Source organism: Lycorma delicatula, chromosome 13, assembly GCF_047948215.1.
Source record: "Lycorma delicatula isolate Av1 chromosome 13, ASM4794821v1, whole genome shotgun sequence".
Classification (NCBI taxonomy): Eukaryota; Metazoa; Arthropoda; class Insecta; order Hemiptera; family Fulgoridae; genus Lycorma; species Lycorma delicatula.
This window is the reverse complement of record NC_134467.1, coordinates 31,330,268-31,355,859: the sequence shown is the minus strand read 5'-3', so window position 1 is coordinate 31,355,859 and position 25,592 is coordinate 31,330,268. Positions and strand designations below refer to the sequence as shown.

The window sequence follows — 25,592 nt, the reverse complement described above, 5'->3', positions numbered from 1 at the left end:
ACAATATCTGCATAAGTTTGGAAGGAGAGAGTCACCAATCTGCTGTTATTGCGTTCAAGATGCCGAACACACTATTTTCGTGTGCAGACGATGGGAGTAATATCGTGTAAATGCAGGACTGATGCGTACCCGACCGGAGGAGCTCTCGGAGTGGCTCTTGGCTATGTCCGGAAACTGGCTTAATTTTGCAATATTTGCAAGAGCAGTCCTCAGAATAAAAGAAGATGGTGCAAGAAGAATGGGATACTGAAGGTTTTAGTTTATAGCAGGGTAGGGCGAACAGCCCCGTTCCTGAGGGCTCACACGCCCTGGTGTATGGGTTCCCGTGATGGAGCGGGGACTCCTGGGGTCCGTTAGGTGTGAATTAATGAAAAGACCGAGACCCGGCCGGCGGTATGGGTTTCCGGATACGCTTCGGCAACTTCGCTCCTGCGCCGTCGGTTTGAGGGTAACAAAAGAAAAGACCGAAACCCGGTCTCCGATGGCAGGGGGCTGGGAAGGCATAGTCGGGCCTGGTTTCTTCCGTCGGAGATTAGAGACAGGCAATTAAAAGATCCGGAAAGGACACCGTCCCCGAGCCGAGTATACTTAATTGGATGTCCGGGTCGGAATGTTGGGGAAAAAAATGCAATTTCAACAACCATTACATCAGAAATTCTTCAACGAATATGGTAAGAAATCGCCTATCGGCTGAATGTTGACTGGTGGAGCATATGTGGAAGTGTTATGATGTAATTTGATTTTTTGTTATAATTTGTTAAAAAAGACTCAGATTTAATTCTTATTTTATGTCGATATGTAGAATATTTTGGGAGATATCCTAACCTACTAAAGAGCATTTGTATGTGTGTGTGTGTCTGTCCCCCTTAGCTTAGCACCGGAATGTACCGATCACTAGCGGAATATCCCGATTCGTTAGTACATGTCTCGTGGTGGTCAGGTGTATACTTGTTATATTATTATATATCGATACATTGCGAAATATATATTTTTTTATTTATGCGATTGTTTTTTTGTTTTCATAAAATAATGAACTATAACCAAAAAGTAGGCAACGGAATACACCGATCACTAGCGGAAAATCCCGATTCGTTAGTACATGTCTCGTGGTGGTCAGGTGTATACTTGTTATATTATTATATATCGATACATTGCGAAATATATATTTTTTTATTTATGCGATTGTTTTTTTGTTTTCATAAAATAATGAACTATAACCAAAAAGTAGGCAACGGAATACACCGATCACTAGCGGAAAATCCCGATTCGTTAGTACATGTCTCGTGGTGGTCAGGTGTATACTTGTTATATTATTATATATCGATACATTGCGAAATATATATTAATATATTTTTTTATTTATGCGATTGTTTTTTTGTTTTCATAAAATAATGAACTATAACCAAAAGGTAGGCAACGGAATACACCGATCACTAGCGGAAAATCCCGATTCGTTAGTACATGTCTCGTGGTGGTCCGGTGTATACTTGTTATATTATTATATATCGATACATTGCGAAATATATATTTTTTTATTTATGCGATTGTTTTTTTGTTTTCATAAAATAATGAACTATAACCAAAAAGTAGGCAACGGAATACACCGATCACTAGCGGAAAATCCCGATTCGTTAGTACATGTCTCGTGGTGGTCAGGTGTATACTTGTTATATTATTATATATCGATACATTGCGAAATATATATTAATATATTTTTTTATTTATGCGATTGTTTTTTTGTTTTCATAAAATAATGAACTATAACCAAAAAGTAGGCAACGGAATACACCGATCACTAGCGGAAAATCCCGATTCGTTAGTACATGTCTCGTGGTGGTCAGGTGTATACTTGTTATATTATTATATATCGATACATTGCGAAATATATATTAATATATTTTTTTATTTATGCGATTGTTTTTTTGTTTTCATAAAATAATGAACTATAACCAAAAAGTAGGCAACGGAATACACCGATCACTAGCGGAAAATCCCGATTCGTTAATATCAATTTCTAGAGTTAAATTTCCTTTTTATACCTTTTTGTATAATTTGTATAGTTTGTTAACCTTTTTTTATACCAATTCTCATCATTAAAAGAAAAAACTTTCCAAAATTGATTAATTCTGGACACTTAATATTCCCATTCCAAAACGCCACTCGCTAGACCCGCAACCCATCCGTAGGGATTCTGCAGCTAGTAGTTAAATAAAAATAGAACATTTCAAATGAGACACTTTGTATATCAAAAACAGGGATGGAACGAGAATTTTAATTAAAAGAAATGGGTTAATGAATCTCGATTAAAAGAGGTGTCTACTGTATTCACGGTATTAAACCAATCTGATTTTTCTTAAGTTTATTTTCACACACACACACACACACACGCGCGCGCGGGGGGAGAGTTTTATTTTCTTTAATTGCAATCAAATTAATGACCATTATTGATATGAATAATACATTATTTTTTGTACATTTTAAGACATTAATTAACATATTTCAGGACATAAATTACAAGCGTTTAACAGTTGTTTATATAAACTAAGAAAGGTTTGTAAAGCAAATGGTCTTCATTTTCCTTTCCACCTAACCATACTCACTACTCACACCAACCTAAAAAAAAAAAAAAAAAAAAAAAAAAAATGGAACGAGATGAATACTTCATATAATGAGAGAAAGTTTCCTGTTAGAGAGAGATTTAGGAAACCACATTGTTACTTTATTCAGCCATTTTCCTTTCTTCTTCCAACATTTTATTCTACTAAAAAAAAAAATCCATTCCTTACTACACTTGATTCCAACATTTTCTCATTTTGCTATTTTAACGCTTTACCCCCCTCGCCAACATCCCGCAACGTCCTAAAACTTCAGCAAAATTGTAACCTTACTCTAGCTAACATTTAAGCTTTATCCTTTTATTGTACTGTACACGGGTCTAAACCTCTTTCTTCCTAGTAGTTCAAGTAAGATTTAACATGTATTGTACACTGACACACATACATACACAAACAAACGAATAGTTCACTTTCTTCCTTAATGACCGTTTCCTGGATTTTCTTAAGTTAACTGTTATTCGGTATAAAGGATTTTTCAACCTCATTCTTTTATTTCTGTAAGAATATTAAGGACCTAACGATCTTAAAGAATATATTTTTTAGCACATAATAAAATTAACAGTTAGAAATTAAACTCCGATTGATTTTATGATAGATTATTATATTAAAAAATTAAATTAAAAAATTCATTTCTTATATAAAATGTTTCTAAGAACTAATTAATAATTCGGTAAATTTCATAAGAAATCTACCTATTGTAATGGGTACTATGATTCGACTTCGGGAAAATATCGACATATCTTCGCGTTTCACTTCCACCAGACCCCAAAACCAACATCAGTTCAAAAGTTTATATATATATATATATATATATATATATATGTATATTTTTTTGTCTTCAGTCATTTGACTGGTTTGATGCAGCTCTCCAATATTCCCTATCTAGTGCTAGTCGTGTCATTTCAGTATACCTTCCACATCCTACATCCCTAACAATTTGTTTTACATGTTCTAAACGTGGCCTGACTACACAATATTTCCCTTCTACCTGTCCTTCCAATATTAAAGCGACTATTCCAGGATTCCTTAGTATGTGGCCTATAAGCCTGTCTCTTCTTTTAACTATATTTTTCCAAATGCTTCTTTCTTTATCTATTTGCCGCAATACCTCTTCATTTGTCACTCTATCTACCCGTCTGATTTTTAACATTCTCCTATAGCACCGCATTTAAAAAGCTTCTAATCTTTTCTTCTCAGATACTCCGATCGTCCAAGTTTCACTTCCATATAAAGCGACACTCCAAACATACACTTTCAAAAATCTTTCCCTGAGATTTAAATTAACTTTTGATGTAAACAAATTATATTTCTTACTGAAGGCCCGTTAAGCTTGTGCTATTCGGCATTTTATGTCGCTCCTGCTTCGTCCATCTTTAGTAATTCTGCTTCCCAAATAACAAAATTCTTCTACCTCCATAATCTTTTCTCCTCCTATTTTCACATTCAGTGGTCCATCTTTGTTATTTCTACTGCATTTCATTACTTTTGTTTTGTTCTTGTTTATTTTCATGCGATAGTTCTTGTGTAGGACTTCATCTATATTATATATATATATATATATATATATATATATATAAATATATATTTATTTATTCCATTTCCTTGCGAAGACAATAACTGCCGTAATTTTGTGCCAATCACATTCAAATTGATACATGAAATATAACGACCCAAAATCTCGGTCGAGTTCGTTAATGGGCAAAATCAGACCATGTGGGTGAAAATGGGGAGGGCAAAATATCGCTGTAACTTATTTATTAAGTAAAATATCGAATTTGTTTAAAGTTACTACTATTCTTTAAATAAGGACCTAAAACTTATCTAAGTAAATTTTTTGATATAACCAACCATTGGCCCAGGGGGTGAAAAAATGGGGTTTCGAAGACAAAAAACCATACCTACCTTAATAGGTACAATAATAAATCGGTTTAAAGTGGTCGTTAGTCCTCTAAATATTACCTAAAACTTTTGTCTGAAATAATTATTTATATGACCAACCCTTACGGAAAGGAATAACCAAAATGTTGCTGGAATTGTAACATGATGGGTCTTTTCGTGTGCTAAACATGTAAAACATTTTTCATATGCAACCATTGTCGTATTGAGTAAATTTGAATTTTTTCTTAACTTTAAGGTGGGAATTTTTTTATGCCGTATTTAGTACCGGTAAAATCTACCTCCGCCTTTTGGCGTGCCGAAAAAGGATTTTTGTTTTATTTCAGCTCTATATATATATATATTTCTAAAAAAAAAATCCTTAGAATTTTTTATAAAATAATGAATTATACCAAATCTTTTATTTTTTACCGAATCCTTAAATCCAAATTATCAGGTTTAAGCCTAATTGTATTAACTTTAAGAATGTAAAATCTGTTGTGGACACCACATGACTTCCATGTACGCCTATTAAATTACATATACACATTTTTAAAAGTACATAAAATTTTATTTCACTAACATCTTCTAATATTTTTTTATTTCTTTTTATTGTTATTATTGATTATTGGAATTTATAGACCTAGAAAAGGCATTCGATAACGTAGATTGGAATAAAATGTTCAGCATTTAAAAAAAAATTAAGTGTTCAAAAACAGAGATAGAAGAACAATTGCTAACATGTACAGGAACCAAACAGCAACAGTAATAATTGAAGAACATAGGAAAGAAGCCGTAATAAGAAAGGGAGTCCGATAAACAAGTTCTCCGTTACTTTTTAATCTTTACTTAAAACTAGCGGTTAATGATGTTAAAGAACAAGTTAGATTCGGAGTAACAGTACAAGGTGAAAAGATAAAGATGCCACGATTTGCTAATGATATAGTAATTCTAGCCGAGAGTAAAAAGGATTTAGAAGAAACAACGAATGATATGGATGAAGTCCTACGCAAGAATTATCACGTGAAACAAAACATAAACAAGAACAAAACAAAAGTAATAAAATGTATTAGAAATAACAAAGATGGACCACTGAATGTGAAAATAGGAGGAGAAAGATTATGGAGGTAGAAGAATTTTGTTATTTGGGAAGTAGAATTACTAAAGATGGACGAAGCAGGAGCGATATAAAATGCCGAATAGCTCAGGTGAAACGAGCCAGCCTTCAATCAGAAATATAATTTGTTTACATCAAAATTAAATTTAAACGTCAGGAAAAGATTTTTTAAAGTATATGTTTGGAGCGTCGCTTTATATGGAAGTGAAACTTGGACGATCGGAGTATCTGAGAAGAAAAGATTAGAAGCTTTTGAAATGCGGTGCTATAGGAGAATGTTAAAAATCAGACGGGTGGATAAAGTGACAAATGAAAAGGTGTTGCGGCAAATAAATGAAGAAAGAAGAATTTGGAAAAATATAGCTGAACGAAGAAACAGACTTATATGTTACATATTAAGGCATCCTGGAATAGTCGCTTTAATATTGGAGGGACAGGTAGAAGGAAAACATTGTGTTGGCAGGCAACGTTTGGAATATGTAAAACAAATTGTTGGGGATGTAGGATGTAGGGGGTATACCGAAATGAAACGACTAGTACTACATACGAAATCTTGGAGAGCTGCATCAAACCAGTCAAATGACTGAAGACAAAAAAAGTTGAATTATTATTTATTGTAACTTTTTTTTACAATCAGAGGTGAATAATTATTAATAAATCAATACATTTAAATTTAAAAAAAGGTTAAAAAACAGGAAGTAAAGTCAAATTCAAACCGATGTGCTTGTAAGATCCAAATTAATAAAACTTTTATTTGGCTATAACACTGGAACCAATGAAAATACGTACTACTTATGATATGTCATTGAAAGGGCTTATTTTTGCAGTTAAGAAAAAGTAAAAAATCCAATTTGTTTGGATACTGGGCTTTTTTGGATATTTTTGGTGAAGTCGATTGCAATCAAAATGGGAGGTGCACAACTAGATGTTACAACAGTCCTACATCCAAAATCTCAACATCAATCGTTTTTGAGTTACTCGAGATACGTACGTACAGAGGTCACGACGAAACTAGTCAAAATGGATTCAGGGATGGTCAAAATGGATATTTACTTTGAAATCTGAAAACCGAAATTTTTCGTTATCACAATACTTCCTTTATTTTGTACAAGGAAGTAAAATGATGATCTTATAATGAATAATCAAGAAAATTTAATACTTAGCTAAATATTTTGAGAAACTTTTGGTTTGTTCCAACATCTAGAACTTTCTAGAATACCTTTTGGTATGTTTGAAATTTATCTCGGCCATCTTCGATCCACAAAATTGAACCAAACTTTTGTTTTTAACTTTGTAGATGGGATTAATTAAAACGTAGAATCTTACGAGAAAAAGTATGGCGAAACAATTTCTTGATAAATTGCCTTCGTTTTCGTATTATAAGCAAACGGAAAACTTGGTAGTAATAAATTCAGGTAAAACACTTCATAATAAATTTTTTTATTTTGTATTACCTTAAGAATTTCATCCAATAAAAAATTTCAAATAATTAATATAATATTCTAATTTATAGAGAACCAGCAGTTAATATTTCTCTGTTTATTATCTACTAGCAGACTCGGCAATGCTTCGCTACTGCTGCATTTGAGTATATATATATATATATATATATATATAGAGAGAGAGAGAGAGAGAGAGAAAAAGAGAAAGAGAGAGAGAGTGATAGGGACAGAGATAGAGTGAGAGAGAGAGTTTAAATGAACACAACTGAAAATTTGATAAAAAAATTAAAAACTGAACATTACGGAACTTCAAAACATTTTCCCTGTTCCTTCACCTTCCCCTTTTCCCTTTCACCCTTCTCCCTTGCCCCTCTCCCAGTTTCCTTTTTACTTTTTGCCGTTGTCTCTTTCCACTTTTTCCCCGTTTTCCATTTTTCCCTTTTACTCGCGCGTAAATCGGCCCATTAGTTTTTTGGCCTTTAGCGGACACACAAACAAACAAACATTGCCTTTATTGCTTTTATATATATATATAGAAATAAAAAGTCTGTTTGTATATTTGTTTGTTTCGTAAATATCTCAACACCGGCTCCACCTAGCGGGTATAGTTTTTGCAAAAATATTTCTTTTCACGTAACTAATATTCATATTCTGAATACGAACCAAATCGGTCCATAAATATAATTTTTCGAAATATCTCAACCCCAGCGCCATCTAGCGGGTCCATTTTTTGCAGAGATAATTCTTTTCATGTAAGTAACACGTATTCTGAATACGAAGCAATTCGGACCATAAATACAATTTTTCGAAATATCTCGATCCCAGCACCACCTAGCGGGTACAAAGTAATTCAGAAACCTTCCCTGGCATGCGTCCAACCATTCCTCAAAGTTTCATCGTTATCGGATGAACGGTTTAGGAAGGCATAAGAGACATACAGACAGACAAACATTCATTTTTATATATATAATTATTAAATAAATTTTATTTAATAAAACACACCTCTTATAAAGCCGTACAATACCCGAACATAACCTGCAGAGTTATTCTTTCGATTTTATATAAGGGATGCATTATTATTTGATAAAATTAAATGAATAAACGAAAATAATAATAATCAGATTTTCACAAGAGAACAAAGATTTGAACCCGTACAATTTAATTCTGAAATACGTAATTAATTTAGGGACAATCAGATACTACTATATTTGTATGTTGAAGCAAGAAGCTAATAGGAGAAGTTAATAATTTGCATTTTTATAACGTAATACAAACTGCATTGATGTAAAATAACAGTTTATTTATTGTACTATAAATTGGTAAAACATTTCTTAAATTAAAATTTTATTAAAATCTTTATTTTCCCGTCTAGATAGCGCTATAGCTCTAGAAGGAAAAGTATTGCAATCGATCAAATTTGGCCACATGCGGTTTTAACCGGATCTTGACGTTTTCACACGTAATGAACCACAAAATAACCGAATGTAAATTTTCCAGATGTTAATGTTACTGTGTGTGAGTGTGTGGGTGTGTGTGAGTGTGTGGGTGTGTGTGTGTGTGTGTGCGTTCGTGTGTTTGTGGTGTTGACCTGTCAATCACCTTATACCTCCAGAACTACTGGACCGATTTTTTTAAATTGGTCAGATTACTTCTACATATCGGACATTGATGCCATTAGATTTTTAACCTAAAAGGTCAATGGGGTGAGTCTTTAAAGCATGGTAACCCTCAGAATCTCGAAATTTTACCTAATTAAGGGAATATGTTTCTTAGGTACATTAGTTAATTAAAAAAATAACAGTAGTTGCAAAAAAAAATTGCAAATTGGCATCCCTACCCCAAATATGCTCTAAACTAGTGGCATAATGCGTCAATAGTACTCCCTATCATCACAAGGAACTCTAGTGTCGCAGTCCACCATATTGAAATTCCCCCTTTTCCCTGTCAGAAATTCTCCTTTTTACTCATCCTTTTGGACCGGGAAATTTAAATATCCACAGGGTTACCAACCAAACTGTTTTTTAAAGTTTAAATATTAATTATATATTATATTTAATTTATATAATATTTCAAAAACCCACCGGGTTGGTCTAGCGGTAAACGTGACTTCCCAAAACAGATGATTTCGAAGTCGAGATTTCTAAGGTTCAAATCCTAGTAAAGGCAGTTATGTTTTTACGGATTTGAATACTAGATCGTGGATACTAGTGATCTTTGGTGGTTGGGTTTCAATTAACCACAATTCTTAGGAATGGTCGAACTGAAACTGTACAAGACTATACTTTATTTACACTCATACATATCATCATCTGAAGTAATACCTGAACGGTAATTCCCGGAGGGTAACCAGGTAAAAAAAAATGAGTAATTTCCTGATGGCAGTTTGGTAAGACCACCAGCGGGAACCCTGCACTCGTGCGTAAATTGCATTTTTATCTCCTCCAACCCAAAAAAAAAAAAAAAAAAAAATTACCAAACAATTTATATTTAAAAAATGAATTATTTGTTTTTCAACAAATTTAAAAAATGGATTAGTGTTAACTTTTTTCAAATTAAATATTATATAAATTGTTTGTGTTATGAATGAAATTTTGTTTTATTAAAAGATTTATCTTTGTATATCTCTTTTCAAATTATACTCGGGTTCTGTCTCAACCACTGAAAATGTTTTTGACTTATGCTAATTGATATCTTACAAAATTATGTTACAATTTATATTTAAGCCTTTCATTATGTATTCTTTATTTTTGTGTTATGAGTTTGTCTTATGTTGTTACATCTTTTCTTCATAATATGTACTGTATAAGTTTTGGTTTGGGTAATAAATCGATTGTATTTTAATTAATTGATATATATGTTAATTACTGATATATATATATATATAACAACAATAATAATAATAATATTTATATTTTGTCCAGTTTGCATTTTATATATATATATATATATATATATATATATATATATATATATATAACATTAAAAAAAAGGCGTTGATAGAATTCTACGATCATTACTGATAACAGACTATTTTATAGGCTATTTAGTTAAATGATAAGAAATAAGTAATGAAAATATATTGCATTCCTTTACAGACAAAATATAACACACTACCATCGTATCTGATTCTACGTTTCAGTTAATAGATTAACAATTTAATTTCGTTTTATTTAATCAATTATTTTAATAAGAAAGTATAATAAATTTAAAAAAAAAAAAAATTATGGAAATAATTATAGAAAAATATATCCGAGATTAATTTTAAAAAAAGAAAAAAAAGTTATGCTTATTTATAATTCTGTATTATTTTATATAATTATATTTGTTATAAATTTTTCACAACAAAATGATTCAAGTTCAAATAGTGGAAAATGTGAAAAAAATTCTTGTTCTGTTGGGATTAAATATGAAGATGTAGAAGATTTTAAATTAAATCAGGTAAGGGATATTTTTTGTAATATTATTTTGAAAAAATTGATAAATTTTAAAAATTAAAAAAATACGTATGCCAAAAAAATATTACTCTTTAATATAGGATAATAAAAGAGCATGCGGGAGACAAATATATATATATAATATTTTTACACTAGAAAAATGGCAGGTGGTCCGCCGGGAAAATATTACACGGTTTATATTTCATTGTACATGATTTTGTTAAATGTTTTTGCCAACTATAACAAAATAATGTTCATAAATTTAGCGTACTAACAACAACAAAAACCTTTACAACGAAAAGTTTCAAAATCCTGAATATTTTTAGCTGTTCTTGAGTTGTAATTTTTTTTAACGCAGCTCTAACCCCAATGTTTTCCTTTTTTAATACACAATACATAAATATAATTTTAGATAAATCGTCCGTATAAAGAAGTATAAATCGTTCGAATGAATGAATCGTTCATGGGCTACATGGGCGTGAACGATTCCGGGGCGTGGTGCTGCCAGGCGCACCACGTGGTCCGCTCTGCGCTAATAGCAGCTAAAATAAAAATGTGAAAACATACATCAAACAAACAAGTAAGCAAACCTACACACCATTCTTTTTTGTGAGAAAGAAATTAATTGGTCAGCTTCTAGAGGGAGATAATATTGGGTGGAGCCATGTGCAACGACTCTATCACGCTAAATAAAGAATCCTTTTATTTTTACTGCTAAATATTAACTTATAATCTTTTTGTTTTTTTAATTAATAGAATTAATAAATAATATTAAGTCAATAAAAATACGAATAAAAATAATCTACGCTTAGAAATAAAGTTAAACAATCTGTAAATTAATTGACAACGGACTGCTTCTAGCGGAAGAGAGACGAGGAGGGAGCCGTGTGCAGCCGCCCTGCGCACCACCATTGGCGCAGAGCGCTAATAGGAACAAAAATAAAGATGTGAATACATACGATAAACAGACAAACTCGGGCACTATAATTTTTTTATAGATAGTGATAGTATAACTTTCTCTTTTCAAATTTCTTAAATTTATTTAAACACACACACACACATATATATATACAGAGTGTCCCATATAAAACGCAACCCAACCTTATATTGATAGGTATTGAAATAATAAAAAGGCATGTGTAAATGTAAATGTAATTTTTATTATTACCATCCATTACTTTACATTTAGAGTAAATGTTGAAGTGGCCGCCATCTTCTTGAATACAAGCTTCAATTCTTTTTACAGCGTTTCTTGCAACTTTATTCAAAGTTTGTGGCTGGATATTTAATACAGCTTGTTCAATATTGACATTCAATCGTTCAAGTGTTCGCGTTTTGTTGCTGTAGGCTTTTTCTTTGAGGTAACCCCGTAGAAAAAATCCTCCGCAGTCAAATCTGGAGATCTTTGTGGCCACAGGACTCGACCGATAACACGATTACCGAAGAATTCCTCGACAAAATCAGAAGTTAAACCTGCGTAGTGCGATGTCGCACCGTCATGTTGTAGCCGGCAACGTCTGTCTTTCTCTTCCAAGAATGCGATGAACTGAAATAAAATATCCTGATATCGTTCTGCATTAATGGTGTACTTGAAAAAATAGGACCGATTATTTTATTCCGCGTTATCGCTCACCACACGGCCGACTTCTGCGGGTGTAATTGTTTTTCGTGATAAACGTGGGGATTTTAGCGCTCCAAATTCTACTGTCTTGGCCGTTTATGTAGCCATCCAAATGAAACCGTGCATCAAATATGAAAAAAAAACGAATCCATAACGTTAATTCCCTCACGCAGAAATCGACGGAACCGTTGACAATATTGTATCCGTTTCTTTTTGTCGGGCGCAAGAAGTCGATGAACCGTTTGAACGCGATAAGGTCGTAATTGTAATCGTTTGGTCGCCCGATGACCAGTCGATTTAGACAAATTAAGTTCAGCAGACAAAAGTCTGATCGATTTATTTGGCGAGGCGAGTAATCGGTTTTTGATTTCAGAGACTGTATCTGTATTCAACACCGACGCAGATCTTTTGTGTTCCTTGTTATTAACAGAACCGGTCTCTCTAAATTTTGTAACTAACCTTAATACTGATGTTTTTTTAGGAGCTGGTTTATCCGGGTACTTATGGCGAAACAAATCTTGCACTGCAACCGCTGATTTCGTACTGAAGTACGACTCGACAATGAAAACACGTTCATCTAGCGAAAACACCATCTTGTTTCTAGCGATACACTGAACGTTATGATCGCATTGTTGTTACTATCGGTAGTGTTCTACTGCGTCGCCGCGATATTCAGATGTTGAACGAGTCCATTTCAGTAACGAGTAGGGGAGTAAGCTTGACTTTTGAAATTTCATGGATGAGTGATTGATGGGTTGCATTTTATATGGGACACCCTGTATACGTGTACGTATATATATATAGCCTATGACATTTCCGGTGACGTAAAATTTCAATGCGGATTCAAACATCTAAATTCAGTCGTTAGCGCGCGAAGCGAGTGTAGGTTAAGTTTGTTTAGATTATATTTATAATTAAAAGTAATAATGCTTAATTGGTTAAAATGGAGAATGTTTAAAATGATCGGTACAAAACAGGATGGTTACTGTGTTTTCTGTAATTTATTATTATTATAGCGCTACTACTGTATTTCTCTAATGCATTATTCATCAGTTATTATAAAACATGCTGTAAAATTTTTTATTTTTTTTATGCCCCAACTTTTTTATTTTTTATGTGAAAAAAAAAAAAGTTGGGGGCGTAAAACGTAAAAGTACCAAAACTTATTTGTATTATTTATACATATGCTATAGGTAACAAATTTGCTTTAATAATGATTTCTCTAAAATACCTCTGAAAAAACTAGAAATTGTTTTTTTTCGAGATATCCCCCACCCTGTTATCGAATTTTGAAAAAGAAATTAATATGATAAATTTTCCATGTATAAAAATATTTTAAGTAAATTAGAAGAAAATCGGTCTTGTCTGTCCTGAGATTAAGGTCAAAAGCAGTACGACACACATACATTCCGTAAATATATGTAGGTATTTGGTCTAAATAATCAAACTGGACCCAAAAACGTAAAGATTTAGCAAAAAAACCCAATAACCAATTTTTGACATGTCCACCATACTTTTCCCTTTAATATAATAACTATTCCTATATTTGCCGGGAAACTAAAGTTTAAGCTATGTATTTTTATATACCTACTATTTATATACCTAAGATGTCACACCTGTGACAGGTAAAAACATGCTTTTTTAAAAAAAAAAAACCAACGCTATCTGGGTGGATATAAAAGCAACAGACGCTATACTAAATATTTGACGATTCAATTTCAATGTTTCCGATATGTGTGTCCGCTATAGACTAAAAAACTCTTGGACCGATTTACGGGCGGGGAAAAAGGGAGAAAGGGAAAAATCAAAAACGTAAAAGGGAAGAAGGGAAAAACTGAAAAAAATAGGAACACGGGAAAAGGAAATGGAAAGGGGAAACGGAACAAAGGTGAAAAGGGGGAAAGAGGAAATGGGAAAAGGAAATAAGGGAAAGAAAAATTGGGAAGGAAAGAGAAATGGGAAACTGGGTGGAAGAAAAGGGAAAACGGTTAAAGGGAACATTGGGGAAAGGGAATACGAAAAGATGAAACGGGAAAATGTGGAGAGGGGTAAAAGGAGAAAGTAAGAAAGTGAACAGGGGAAAAGGGGAAAAGGGATAAAGGGAAATGTTAAATTTTGTGAACTTCCGTAATGTTCATCTTCTTAATGTTTTATCAAACTTTCAATTGTGTTCATTTAATCTATGCTATACTGAAACTACTTTACTGCTGCCCCAGCTACAAAATCACCGTCCAAGAAAATTTTTCTTTTTTTTTACGTTTACTATGTTAAATAGAAAAAACACCAAATAATATCTACTGTATAATGTTTTTAAATCTTTCAAAAGATTTAAATGGCAGAAAGGCTCCAGGAATAGACGGAATACCTGCAGAATTACTGCGCAGTGCAGGTGAGGAAGCGATTGATAGATTATACAAACTGGTATGTAATATTTATGAAAAAGGGGAATTTCCGTCAGACTTCAAAAAATGTGTTATAGTAATGATACCAAAGAAAGCAAGGGCAGATAAATGTGAAGAATACAGAACAATTAGTTTAACTAGTCGTGCATCAAAAACCTTAACTAGAATTCTATACAGAAGAATTGAGAGGAGAGTGGAAGAAGTGTTAGGAGAAGACCAATTTGGTTTCAGGAAAAGTATACGGACAAGGGAAGCAATTTTAGGCCTCAGATTAATAGTAGAAGGAAGATCAAAGAAAAATAAACCAACATACTTGGCGTTTATAGACCTAGAAAAGGCAGTCGAAAACGTAGACTGGAATAAAATGTTCAGCATTTAAAAAAAAATTAAGAGTTCAAATACAGAGATAGAAGAACAATTGCTAACATTTACGGGATGTTTACAAGGATGTTCCCTATCTCCGTTACTTTTTAATCTTTACATGGAACTAGCAGTTAATGATGTTAAAGAACAATTTAGATTCGGAGTAACAGTACAAGGTGAAAAGATAAAGATGCTACGATTTGCTGATGATATAGTAATTCTAGCTGAGAGTAAAAACGATTTAGAAGAAACAATGAATGGCATAGATGAAGTCCTACGCAAGAACTATCGCATGAAAATAAACAAGAACAAAATAAAAGTAATGAAATGTAGTAAAAATAACAAAGATGGACCACTGAATGTGAAAATAGGAGGAGAAAAGATTATGGAGGTAGAAGAATTTTGTTATTTAGGAAGTAGAATTACTAAAGATGGACGAAGCAGGAGCGATATAAAATGCCGAATAGCACAAGCTAAACGAGCCTTCAGTAAGAAATATAATTTGTTTACATCAAAAATTAATTTAAATGTCAGGAAAAGATTTTTGAAAGTGTATGTTTGGAGTGTCGCTTTATATGGAAGTGAAACTTGGACAATCGGAGTATCTGAGAAGTTAGAAGCTTTTGAAATGTGGTGCTATAGGAGAATGTTAAAAATCAGATGGGTGGATATAGTGACAAATGAAGAGGTATTGCGGAAAATAGATGAAGAAAGAAGCATTTGGAAAAATATAGTTAAAAGAAGAGACAGACTTATAGGCCACATACTAAGGCATCCTGGAATAGTCGCTTTAATATTGGAAGGACAGGTAGAAGGGAAAAATTGTGTAGGCAGGCCACGTTTGGAATATGTAAAAAAAATTGTTAGGGATGTAGGATGTAGAGGGTATACTGAAATGAAACGACTAGCACTAGATAGATAGGGAATCTTTGAGAGCTGCATCAAACCAGTCAAATGACTGAAGACAAAAAATAAAATATAACGTACTATAACAAGTTACCTATGATTTTATTTTGCGATGGGAGGTGATTTATAATGAAATATTATTGCAATATTATTATCAAATGCTATTTGGATTACGAGTTATCTTGAAACATCAGCAACCGCGTAAAACTCGAAATTCAAAATTTTGGTAAATCGTAGTACTTTCTTATTTCTATGGTGCTGCCACAGCAGCAAAAGATATATAACCAGTAAAATAAACTGGAATTTTAAAAGAAATAAATTTAAACAAGATAGATTCTAATACTATGGAAATCTTTCTAAAAACCTTTTAAAACCTTTTACCATATTACGCAGGATCAGTGGCGGCTCCTAGCTAAAATGATTGGGGGTGCTGCTCCAGAAATTTTTTTCTGGGCCTTTTTAAGGCAACGGTTAAAATTTTCTGTAAAATAAAATAATCCAAAAAATGAATCAAATAGAATAATTGCAAACAGGATAATAATATAATTCTACACTTAATCGCATTCAAGAATATGGCACACGGTTTTTACGCACATTGTGCTTATAAACCGTATTTGGTTTAACCGAATAAATAATAAAATGTCCATAAAGATAAAAACTTAATAAAATATCCGCTTTAAAAAACTGTAGTCCAACGATGCTTAATTTAAATTTCCATGTACACAGAAACAAATACATAATTAGTTTTTACTAATTACCTTCTCTTTCGCCCTTCCAGCGTGTTTTTGGACAGTCTTCGCAGTCAAAGAACCCTTGCTTTCCCTCATATTCTGATCACTACTGAACAAATTAACTAAACCGCTTTTATATTCCTTCCACAGACTAAACTAGAAAAGAGAACGAACAAGAAACGTTCCATACACACGCGAAGTAAAAAAAAAACTACCTTCCACCAGCACGACAAGGTCGGCACTGCGGGAGCGACAGTGCTCTCTCTACCTTCCAATATGTGTTCAGCTTCCAATATGCGCATGCGCACAACAGCCAAACCAAACCAAACCACGCCGCTGCAACTGTGAAGCGAACAGTTACATGCAAAGATTTTTGTATCTTTTTTATAAACTGAGGGCTGGATATTGACATTAAACTTAAAGAATTATATATTTTACAATTATAAAGAGAGAATTAAAGAAAAAAGGACTCATTGTATTAAATATTAACGATAATATCGGGTGAAAATACGGGTGCTGCAGTTCCACAGTATGTGGAACTGCAGCACAGTATGCATTATTTATATACATTACTATCCTGCACAGTATGTGCAGGATAGTAATGTATATAAATAAGTCTTCATTTTGTGTCTGCCCGAATTGCTAAAACAGTACTTAATCGATTTAGCTGAAAATTTCACGATTATTATTCCGTAATATGTAATCGCATAATAAATGTCTGAGGAAGTCGATATTTATAGACAATTAAAATCGATATAGACGATATCTCTCGAAATATACAACGAAATTATACTGTCCGTTCCATTGTTTTCGAAATGAGCCCCTCGGCTATACGAAAACGTAAAACATGGCTGACCGGCTAAACATTTGACCGTTACATAAAACGCCAGTAACCATATAGCATTAAATTGCATTGCATTGCATTAAATTGCAAACTGGGCATTAAATTGCAGAAGCGGTACATGGACGACTAGAAAAATCCCCATGATCATAATGCTTGATGTTAGAAACGCATTTGGTACGTCCCCATGATGGCTGTCCCCTGGACAGCCATCATTGAGGCGCTTCAAGCCATGCAAATAAGTAAATACTTAGTAAATCAGATAGATCAATATCTGCAAAATAGGTTCATAGAGGTCAAAACCCTAGAAAGGAAAGTCATATTTCAGGTATTCGGAGGGGTGCCGCAGGGATCTGTCCTTGGCCCAACCTTATGGAATGTTTTCTATGATAAAATCTTCAGGCTGAACTACCCCAAAGGGGTATCGATAGTAGGATACGCGGATGATATCGCAATATTAGTAGAAGACAGAGATGTTAATGAACTGGAGAACAAGGCAAACCAAGCGCTTAGAACAATAGATGAATAAATGGAGGATAACAAATTAGAAATAGCTCCTAATAAATCCTGTTGCCTGGTCCTCTCGGGTAGAAGACCATTAAGAAGTGTGAATCTAAATATCAGAGGACAGAGAATCGATGAAGTAAAAGAAACAAAATACTTGGGGGTACTTCTGGACAAAAGTTTAAAGTTCAGCAAGCATATTGATATGATTTGTGGGAGAGTTACTCCTGCTGTAAAGGGATTAAGAGGATTATTTCAAAACCACGGCACACCTAAAATGGTTATTCGAAGATTGATAACCGCGGCTATCACTTCGGCGGTACTGTATGCGGCTCCCATACGGGGGGCGGCAATGAACATACAGCGAAATAAAAAGAAGTTGAGAAGTGACTGGCATTGCTGCGTGTAGCTGCTAGTTACTGTACGGTATCGTATTACGCGCCGTGCGTACTGACCGGGGTCCTACATATAGACCTTCAGATAAAAGCCAGAACCCTCAGACACAGCGGTATGTCGAAAGAAGAGATGGGATTATAGAACAAGAATGGCAAGAAGAGTGGGCAGGGTCCAGAGTGGGAGAATGGACCAGACGTCTAATCCCTAATATTAAAACCTGGAATAACAATAGACTCGGAGATGTCAATTTTTACATGACACAGTTACTGTCGGGACCCGGCTCTTTCGGTCAGTAACTGTATAGGATCGGGAAGAGAGCCACCCCGCAGTGCATCTATTGTCCAGAGAACGACGATGCCGAACATACGTTGTTCATATGTCCAAGATTGGCCGTTAACAGAGGTCAAATAGTAATTAATGGTCTCACACCAGAAAATCTCATAAACCGGTTGGGTTACAACAATGAGAACTGGGAATGGTTCCGCAGGTTCGCCGGGGAGGTCCTGCGGGCCAAAGAGGATGAAGACAGAAGAATGGGAGTATAAACAGTAGGGTAGGGCGGACAGTCACTCCATGGAGGGCCCGTACGCCTTGGTGTGCGGGTACCTGAGAAGGGGGTGAACTCCAGGGGAGTTTGAGTTTGGGTTAAAATAAAAGACCAAGTCCCGGTCGGCGGGGTCGTCCCTGCGGGAGCCTAGACTCTTTGTGGGGTCGGCGCTGTCGATTAGAGGCCAAAGGCGTAAAGACCGAGTCCCGGTTCCCTGCTGAGGCGCTGGGGGACGGCATAGCCGGACCTTGGCTCTAAAGCATGGGATTAGAGGCAGGCAATGTAAAACAAAAGATCCGAGACCGGGGAGGCCAACCTGCCGTGCCGGACGTATAGCCGGCGGGTGGGGGACGCCTCCTTTGAGAGTAAAAGGACACTCTCCCCGACTGAGTATACTTAATTGGATATCCGGTCGGGGAGAGTAGGGGAAGAAAAAAAAAAAACTTATAGCATGCCGAAATCAACGATGGAGATGCTAGAATAAAATAAAAATAACAAGGAATGAAAAAGAAGATACGATCACATTTTGGTATTGTTTCTCAGGTAACAGTCAGAACCGTGCAATATAATTTTTTACTTGTACGAAGAACGGGTAATCAAATACAATTACTATTTTTCTGATAGGAGTCTATTTTTTTCAAATCTGCATATTTCATAAAGTTTTGAAATCTGTCCTGGTCAAATTGTTCTAAATAAATTACAATATATTATTATAGGTTTTATGAACTAAACAGCTTTAATTTTTTTATTATTATTATTATTTCATCCGGCTAGACGGGAAGAGCGACCTAAGGCATCTCTGACAGGGTAGTATGTGTAAGTGTGTGTGTGTGTGTGTGTGCGTGTTTGTTTGTGTGTGTCTGTGTGTGTGTGTGTATATATTATAAAAACATTCTTCGCTGTTCTCTAAACAAATATTAGCTATAAAACAACAATGAAGTAAATAGTATAATAACTTAAGATTCTGCATAAACTAAAACATTGTATACATTTCACGATAAATATCTAGTGCTATGTTAAAAACAAAAATCTTTTACTTTGAAACGACTATACATAAAGTTTATATATATTTTTTATTATATAAATAGAGTATATCAAATAACAATGTTTTCTTTTCTTCTCAATATACATTCGGGTAAATATTAACTTAAAAATAAATAAATAATGGAAATTATTTCTCTTCCTATTAACTACAAAAAATTATTAAAAAAAAAAAAATTATATTAAAAGATAAGTTATGAAAATAAATTATAGAATATAAAGTACTAGCAGACCCGGCAATGCTTCGCCATTACTAAATTTGTGTGTATGTATATATATATATATATATATATATATATATAGTTTGATAAAACATGAAAAAAATTACAAAAAAAATATTAATTACGAAAATAAACAAGAACAAAACAAAAGTAATGAAATGTAGTAGAAAAAACAAAGTTGGACCACTGAATACGAAATAGGAGTAGAAAAGATTATGGAAGTAGAATAATTTTGTTATTTGGGAAGTAGAATTACTAAAGATGGACGAAGCAGGAGCGATATAAAATGCCGAATAGCACAAGCGAAACGAGCCTTCAGTAAGAAATATAATTTGTTTACATCAAAAATTAATTTAAATGTCAGGAAAAGATTTTTGAAAGTGTATGTTTGGAGTGTCGCTTTATATGGAAGTGAAACTTGGACGATCGGAGTATCTGAGAAGAAAAGATTAGAAGCTTTTGAAATGTGTTGCTATAGGAGACTGTTAAAAATCAGATGGTGGATAAAGTGACAAATGAAGAGGTATTGCGGCAAATAGATGAAGAAAGAAGCATTTGGAAAAATATAGTTAAAAGAAGAGACAGACTTTTAGGCCACATACTAAGGCATCCTGGAATAGTCTCTTTAATATTGGAAGGACAGGTAGAAGGAAAAAATTGTGTAGACAGGCCATGTTTGGAATATGTAAGTCAAATTGTTAGGGATGTAGGATGTAGAGGGTATACTGAAATTAAACGACTAGCATTAGAGGGAATCTTGGAGAGCTGCATCAAACCAGTCAAATGACTGAAGACAAAAAAAAAAAGATAGATTTTTAATTTTTAAATAACCTTGGAAATTCGACGTCTAGCGTGTGGTGTAAAAACTAAGATTTTCTTAGTAATCGTGTAATTTCCCAGCACAATTTTCGTTGTTGCAAGATTAATTTGAAAGATGAAAGGAGAAAAAAGAAAAGAAGACAGGGTTAAAAAGGAAGGAGGAAAGGGAAATAACGGAAAGAGAAATGACGGAAGGAAAGAAAGATAAAAAGGAGAAAATGATGGAAAGGGAAGAAAAGAAACGGGGGAAACAGAAAGGAAATATAGTATAAATGAAAATGGAAAAAAGGGAAGCAGAGTAAAATGGAAAGAAGAAAAAAAATAAAAACGGGAAAAGGAAATAGAAAGGAAAAAAAAGGGAAAGGGAAACGGGTAGAGAAAGGGGAAAAATGTAGAAAGGGAAGAGGGAAAGTGGTGGAAAGAGAAAAGGAATACGGTAAAAATGAAAATGGGAAAAAGGAATGAAAGGGAAAATATAAAAAAAGTGGAAAAAGAAAAACGGGAAAAGAAAGTTGAAAGGGGAAAGGAGAAAAAAGAAAACGGGAAAGGAAGGAAGAAAGTGAAATAAGGAAAGGAAAAGGAGGAGAAAGTAGTGGAAAGAAAAGAGAGGGAAATGAGAAAAGAGTAAGGGAATATGATAAAACTAAAAATGGGAAAAGGAAAGAAAGGGAAAGTGGAAAAAAGAAAAAAAAAGGAAAATAAGGGAAAGGAAAAACGAGAAAAGGAAATGGGGAAAAAGCGGAAAAAGGAAGACGGAAAGGGAAAGTGAAATGAGGAAAGGTATAAGAAAGGGAGATAAAAAGGAGAAAATTGTGGAAAGGAAAGAGAGGAATGGGAGAAAGAGAAATGAATGTGGTGATAATGAAAATGGGAAAAGGAAAGCAAGGAAAAATTGAAAAAATAAAAAGGGGAAAATGTGAAACGGGAAATGGAAATGCAAAGGGGAAAGTAGAAAAACGGAAAGAAGAGAAAGAGAAAGGGGGAAAGGGAAAGGAAATCAGGGAAAGAAAAATGAGGGTATGAAAGGGAAAGGGGGAAAAAAGAAAAAATGGGGGAAAGTGAAGTGGGGTAAAAATTGTAATGGGAAAACGAAAAATGGGAAAGGAGGAAAACAAAAAAAAAAATGGAAAATGAGAAAGAGAAAGGGAGAAATGGGAAATAGAAGATAGGGTAAAAGGGAAAGGTTAAATTTTGTTAATTCCGAAATGTTCATTTTGTTAATGTTTTATCAAACTTTCAATTGTGTTCATTTAATCTATATATATATACTCAAATCTAGCAATAGCGAAGCATCACCGGGTTTGCTAGTATATTATATTATATTATATATTATATTATATTATATTATATTATATTATATTATATTATATTATATTATATTATATTATATTATATTATATAGAAGAAGAAAGTCTTTTTGTGTATTTGTTTCGTAAATATCCCTACACCAGCGCCACCTAGCGCGTATAGTTTTTTGCAAAAGTTTTTCCTTTCACGTAACTAATATATATTCTAAAATTGAGCTAAATTGGTCCATAGATACAATTTTTTGAAATATATCAACCCCAGCGCCATCTAACGGATCCATTTTTTTGCACAGGTATTTCTTTTCATGTAAGTAACACTATTCTGAATATCAGCCAAATTGGACCGTAAATGTAATTTTCTCCAAATATCTCGACCTCAGCGCCATCTAGCGGGTCCATTTTTTGCAGATGTATTTCTTTTTACGTAACTAATATATATTCTGAATATGAGCCAAATCGGTCCATAAATAAAAATTTTTCGAAATATCTCGACCCCAGCGCCATTTAGCGGGTCAAAACTGATTCATAAACCATCGCCGGCGAACGCATAAATCACCAAAGTTTTATCGCAGACGGATGAATGCTATAGGAACGCATAGGGGACAAACAAACATTCATTTTTATATATATAAATAAGATTGTTTATTTATTTTTTTTAAATTAATATTAAAATTGATATTTTCCTGTATGCCAAAACAAATGAAATATTTGTTGAACATATGTTATTTCACTCAAATGGAATGTAATGATATGATTTTCATTTAGAAGCCCAAAAAAATCGGTCGATTCAAAATCTTATTCTTTGATATTAAACTGATATCATTTATGATAACTAATTGAAATATATACAGAGTGATTCATGAAGAATGTAAAAAATTTACAAGATATGTTCTAATGGTGAAAATAAAGTTCATATAAAAACACACATTTGGAAATACTTCGTTAGTGAGTGTCAGCTGGGGAATGATTTTGGGCTGATTTTTATGCCTTCCGTAAAATTAAGAAAAAGTTGTAATTCTTTTCACCACAATTAAAGAATAAATTTTATAGTTTTATGTAAAATCTGATTTTAAAAATAAAAAATTGATCCGGCAACTGTACTTTTAATAGGTTTCTATAAATCTGTGGTAAAAGACAAAAGATTGAGGTCAAAAAACACACACCATTTAATGTTTGGAGTAAAATAACTTTATTAAATAGATAATAAACACACAAGTTTTTAAATAAAACTTGTAGAAAATTTAATTTTTAGTAAAATGGTATGATAAAGTTCATAGAATCTAAAATAAGTGTAAAAATTTCGAAATTTAATAAAAAACAATACTCATCAAAATGTGGTAAATTTTAACTAAATATTAAACGAAACGAAATTTCATTATTAGAAAAAAGAAATAAACATTTTAGAAAAAAAAAAACTGACAATACAGTTATAAGACTTTCTTGTCAAGCGGCCAAAGCCGCGTTTCGGGAAGGAAATAATCCACAACTGTAAGACTTTCCCGTAACGCGGCTTTGGCCGTGTGACAGGAAATTCCTATAACTATGAATTGTATCCGATATACGGCGTACACATAAATACACACACTTAATTTAAAATATTTATCATTTTATTTAAATATAATATTTTTTCGTTTATTTCATTCAATGATTCTAACTAAAGCGCGCGCGAATACCGTATTTAATTCGATAGATGTGTCAGTACGAGCAGCGAAGGTCGGCATTAATGAAGCTAATGTAATTTAACATTTACATAGAACAAATATCGGTTCTACAGTTCGCAGACTGGTGTAGCCTAGAGGCTTAACGCACCAGGTACCGTGTAAATCGGGCTATCGAGTTCCAGATCTTGCCAGAATAGTTACTTTTTTACACTTTAAATATTATTGAAGTGAAAACTTCTTTAGACGCGTTGTGTCAGAAATTTTTGTACATACGAATTACATGGTCCACGCTTGAGCCGGGGATAAACCCTGCCCGATCCTATTATGGAGTTTCGTGCGGCATTACTAACTCACAATCAAGGTCCACCATCGGCGGAACGAAGCCACGCCTCCGGTAGCACGGGTGACCGTACCCCGGCAGCGTGACGTACCCTCCCACTACCAATAATGCCCCCAAAGTAATTTTTGGGGTCGGTTGTATTACTATGATTAGGAAGACATAAAAAAATTCAATTAAAAATAATATGCAATAAATAAAAAATAATTTTTTTTTTCGATTTTAGTTGATTTCATAAGAAAGCTACCTATTGTAATGGGTACTATGATTTGATTTCCGGTAATATTGAGCCAAGCACTTTCAAGTTGTTAGTTAAAATAATCCGTCCCAAAAACTCGGTCGAGTTTGTTAACGGCCAAAATCAAACCATCGGGGTTGAATGGTTGTGGGGGTGGAGGGGGGCGTATCCGAAAAAAACAAAATATCGCTATTACATTCATATTAAATAAAATATCGAATTCGTTAAAAGTTCCTAATATTTGTTGGAAAAAAGGCCTAAAACATAATTAAGTAAATTTTTTTTATATCACCAAATATTGGCTCCGGGATTAAAAAAAATGGGGTTTCGAAGAAAAAATAATCATACTTCCCTTAATATGCACAATATCGAATCGTTTTAAAGTGGTCTTCAGTCCTCTAAACATTACCTAAAACTTTTGTCAGAAACAATTTTTGATATGATTAATCATTACGGCAAGGGATGACCAAAGTTTTGCTGGAATTGTAAGAAGATACAATTCCAGCAATTGCATCGTGCAGGAATTGTTGCAAGATACAATTTAACATACGATGTTAAATATATGAAACTTTTTTCACATGCAACCATTGTCGTATTGACTAAATTTAAAGTTTTTCTTAACTTTAAGGTGGAGATTTCTTTTTATTCCCCTACTTATTTTTTTATTATTAGCTTTTTTTTAACCACTTGAGAGCAACCGTTAACCGCCTACAAGAAGTTACTTCGGTCGGTCCCAAGTGACGTGGCTGAAAACTAGTACCCTCCGTAGTGCAGTTTGAAGCTGATCTCACGGGGTCCCTATTTCTTTCTTTTTCTTTTTAGCCTCCGGTAACTACCGTTTAGATAATACTTCAGAGGATAAATGAGGATGATATGTATGAGTGTGAATGAAGTGTAGTCTTGTACATTCTCAGTTCGACCATACCTGAGATGTGTGGTTAATTGAAACCCAACCACCGAAGAACACCGGTATCCACGATCTAGTATTCAAGTCCGTGTAAAAATAGCTGGCTTTACTAGGACTTCAACGCTGGAACTCTCGACTTCCAAATAAGCTGATGTGGAAAGACGCGTTCACCACTAGACCCAGCCAGTGGGTATCGGGGTCTCTCTTCTTTTTTTTTTTAACTCTACTCCCCTGGGCCGACTGGTTGGTATTGCGCCACCCAGGGGA

General features: G+C 33.7%; 2 protein-coding genes across 3 annotated transcripts in view; one reads left to right on the top strand and one right to left on the bottom strand.

Annotated features, from left to right (window-relative positions):
* Window positions 1-25,592, bottom strand: part of LOC142333875 (diuretic hormone receptor-like) — a 635,861-nt gene that overhangs the window by 181,127 nt on the left and 429,142 nt on the right. The gene's annotated exons all lie outside the window — the stretch shown is intronic.
* The window catches only part of LOC142333874 (uncharacterized), a 47,757-nt gene continuing 32,290 nt past the window's right edge, over window positions 10,126-25,592 (top strand). The window contains exon 1 of one of the 2 annotated variants that reach the window (XR_012758735.1): window positions 10,126-10,487. Coding sequence is in view for 1 of the 2 variants with exons in the window: in XM_075381452.1 (XP_075237567.1) it covers window positions 10,332-10,487 (156 nt within the window). In the remaining variant the exon portion in view is untranslated. The remainder of the gene's footprint in view (window positions 10,488-25,592) is intronic. The other variant, XM_075381452.1, reaches the window with a different exon arrangement.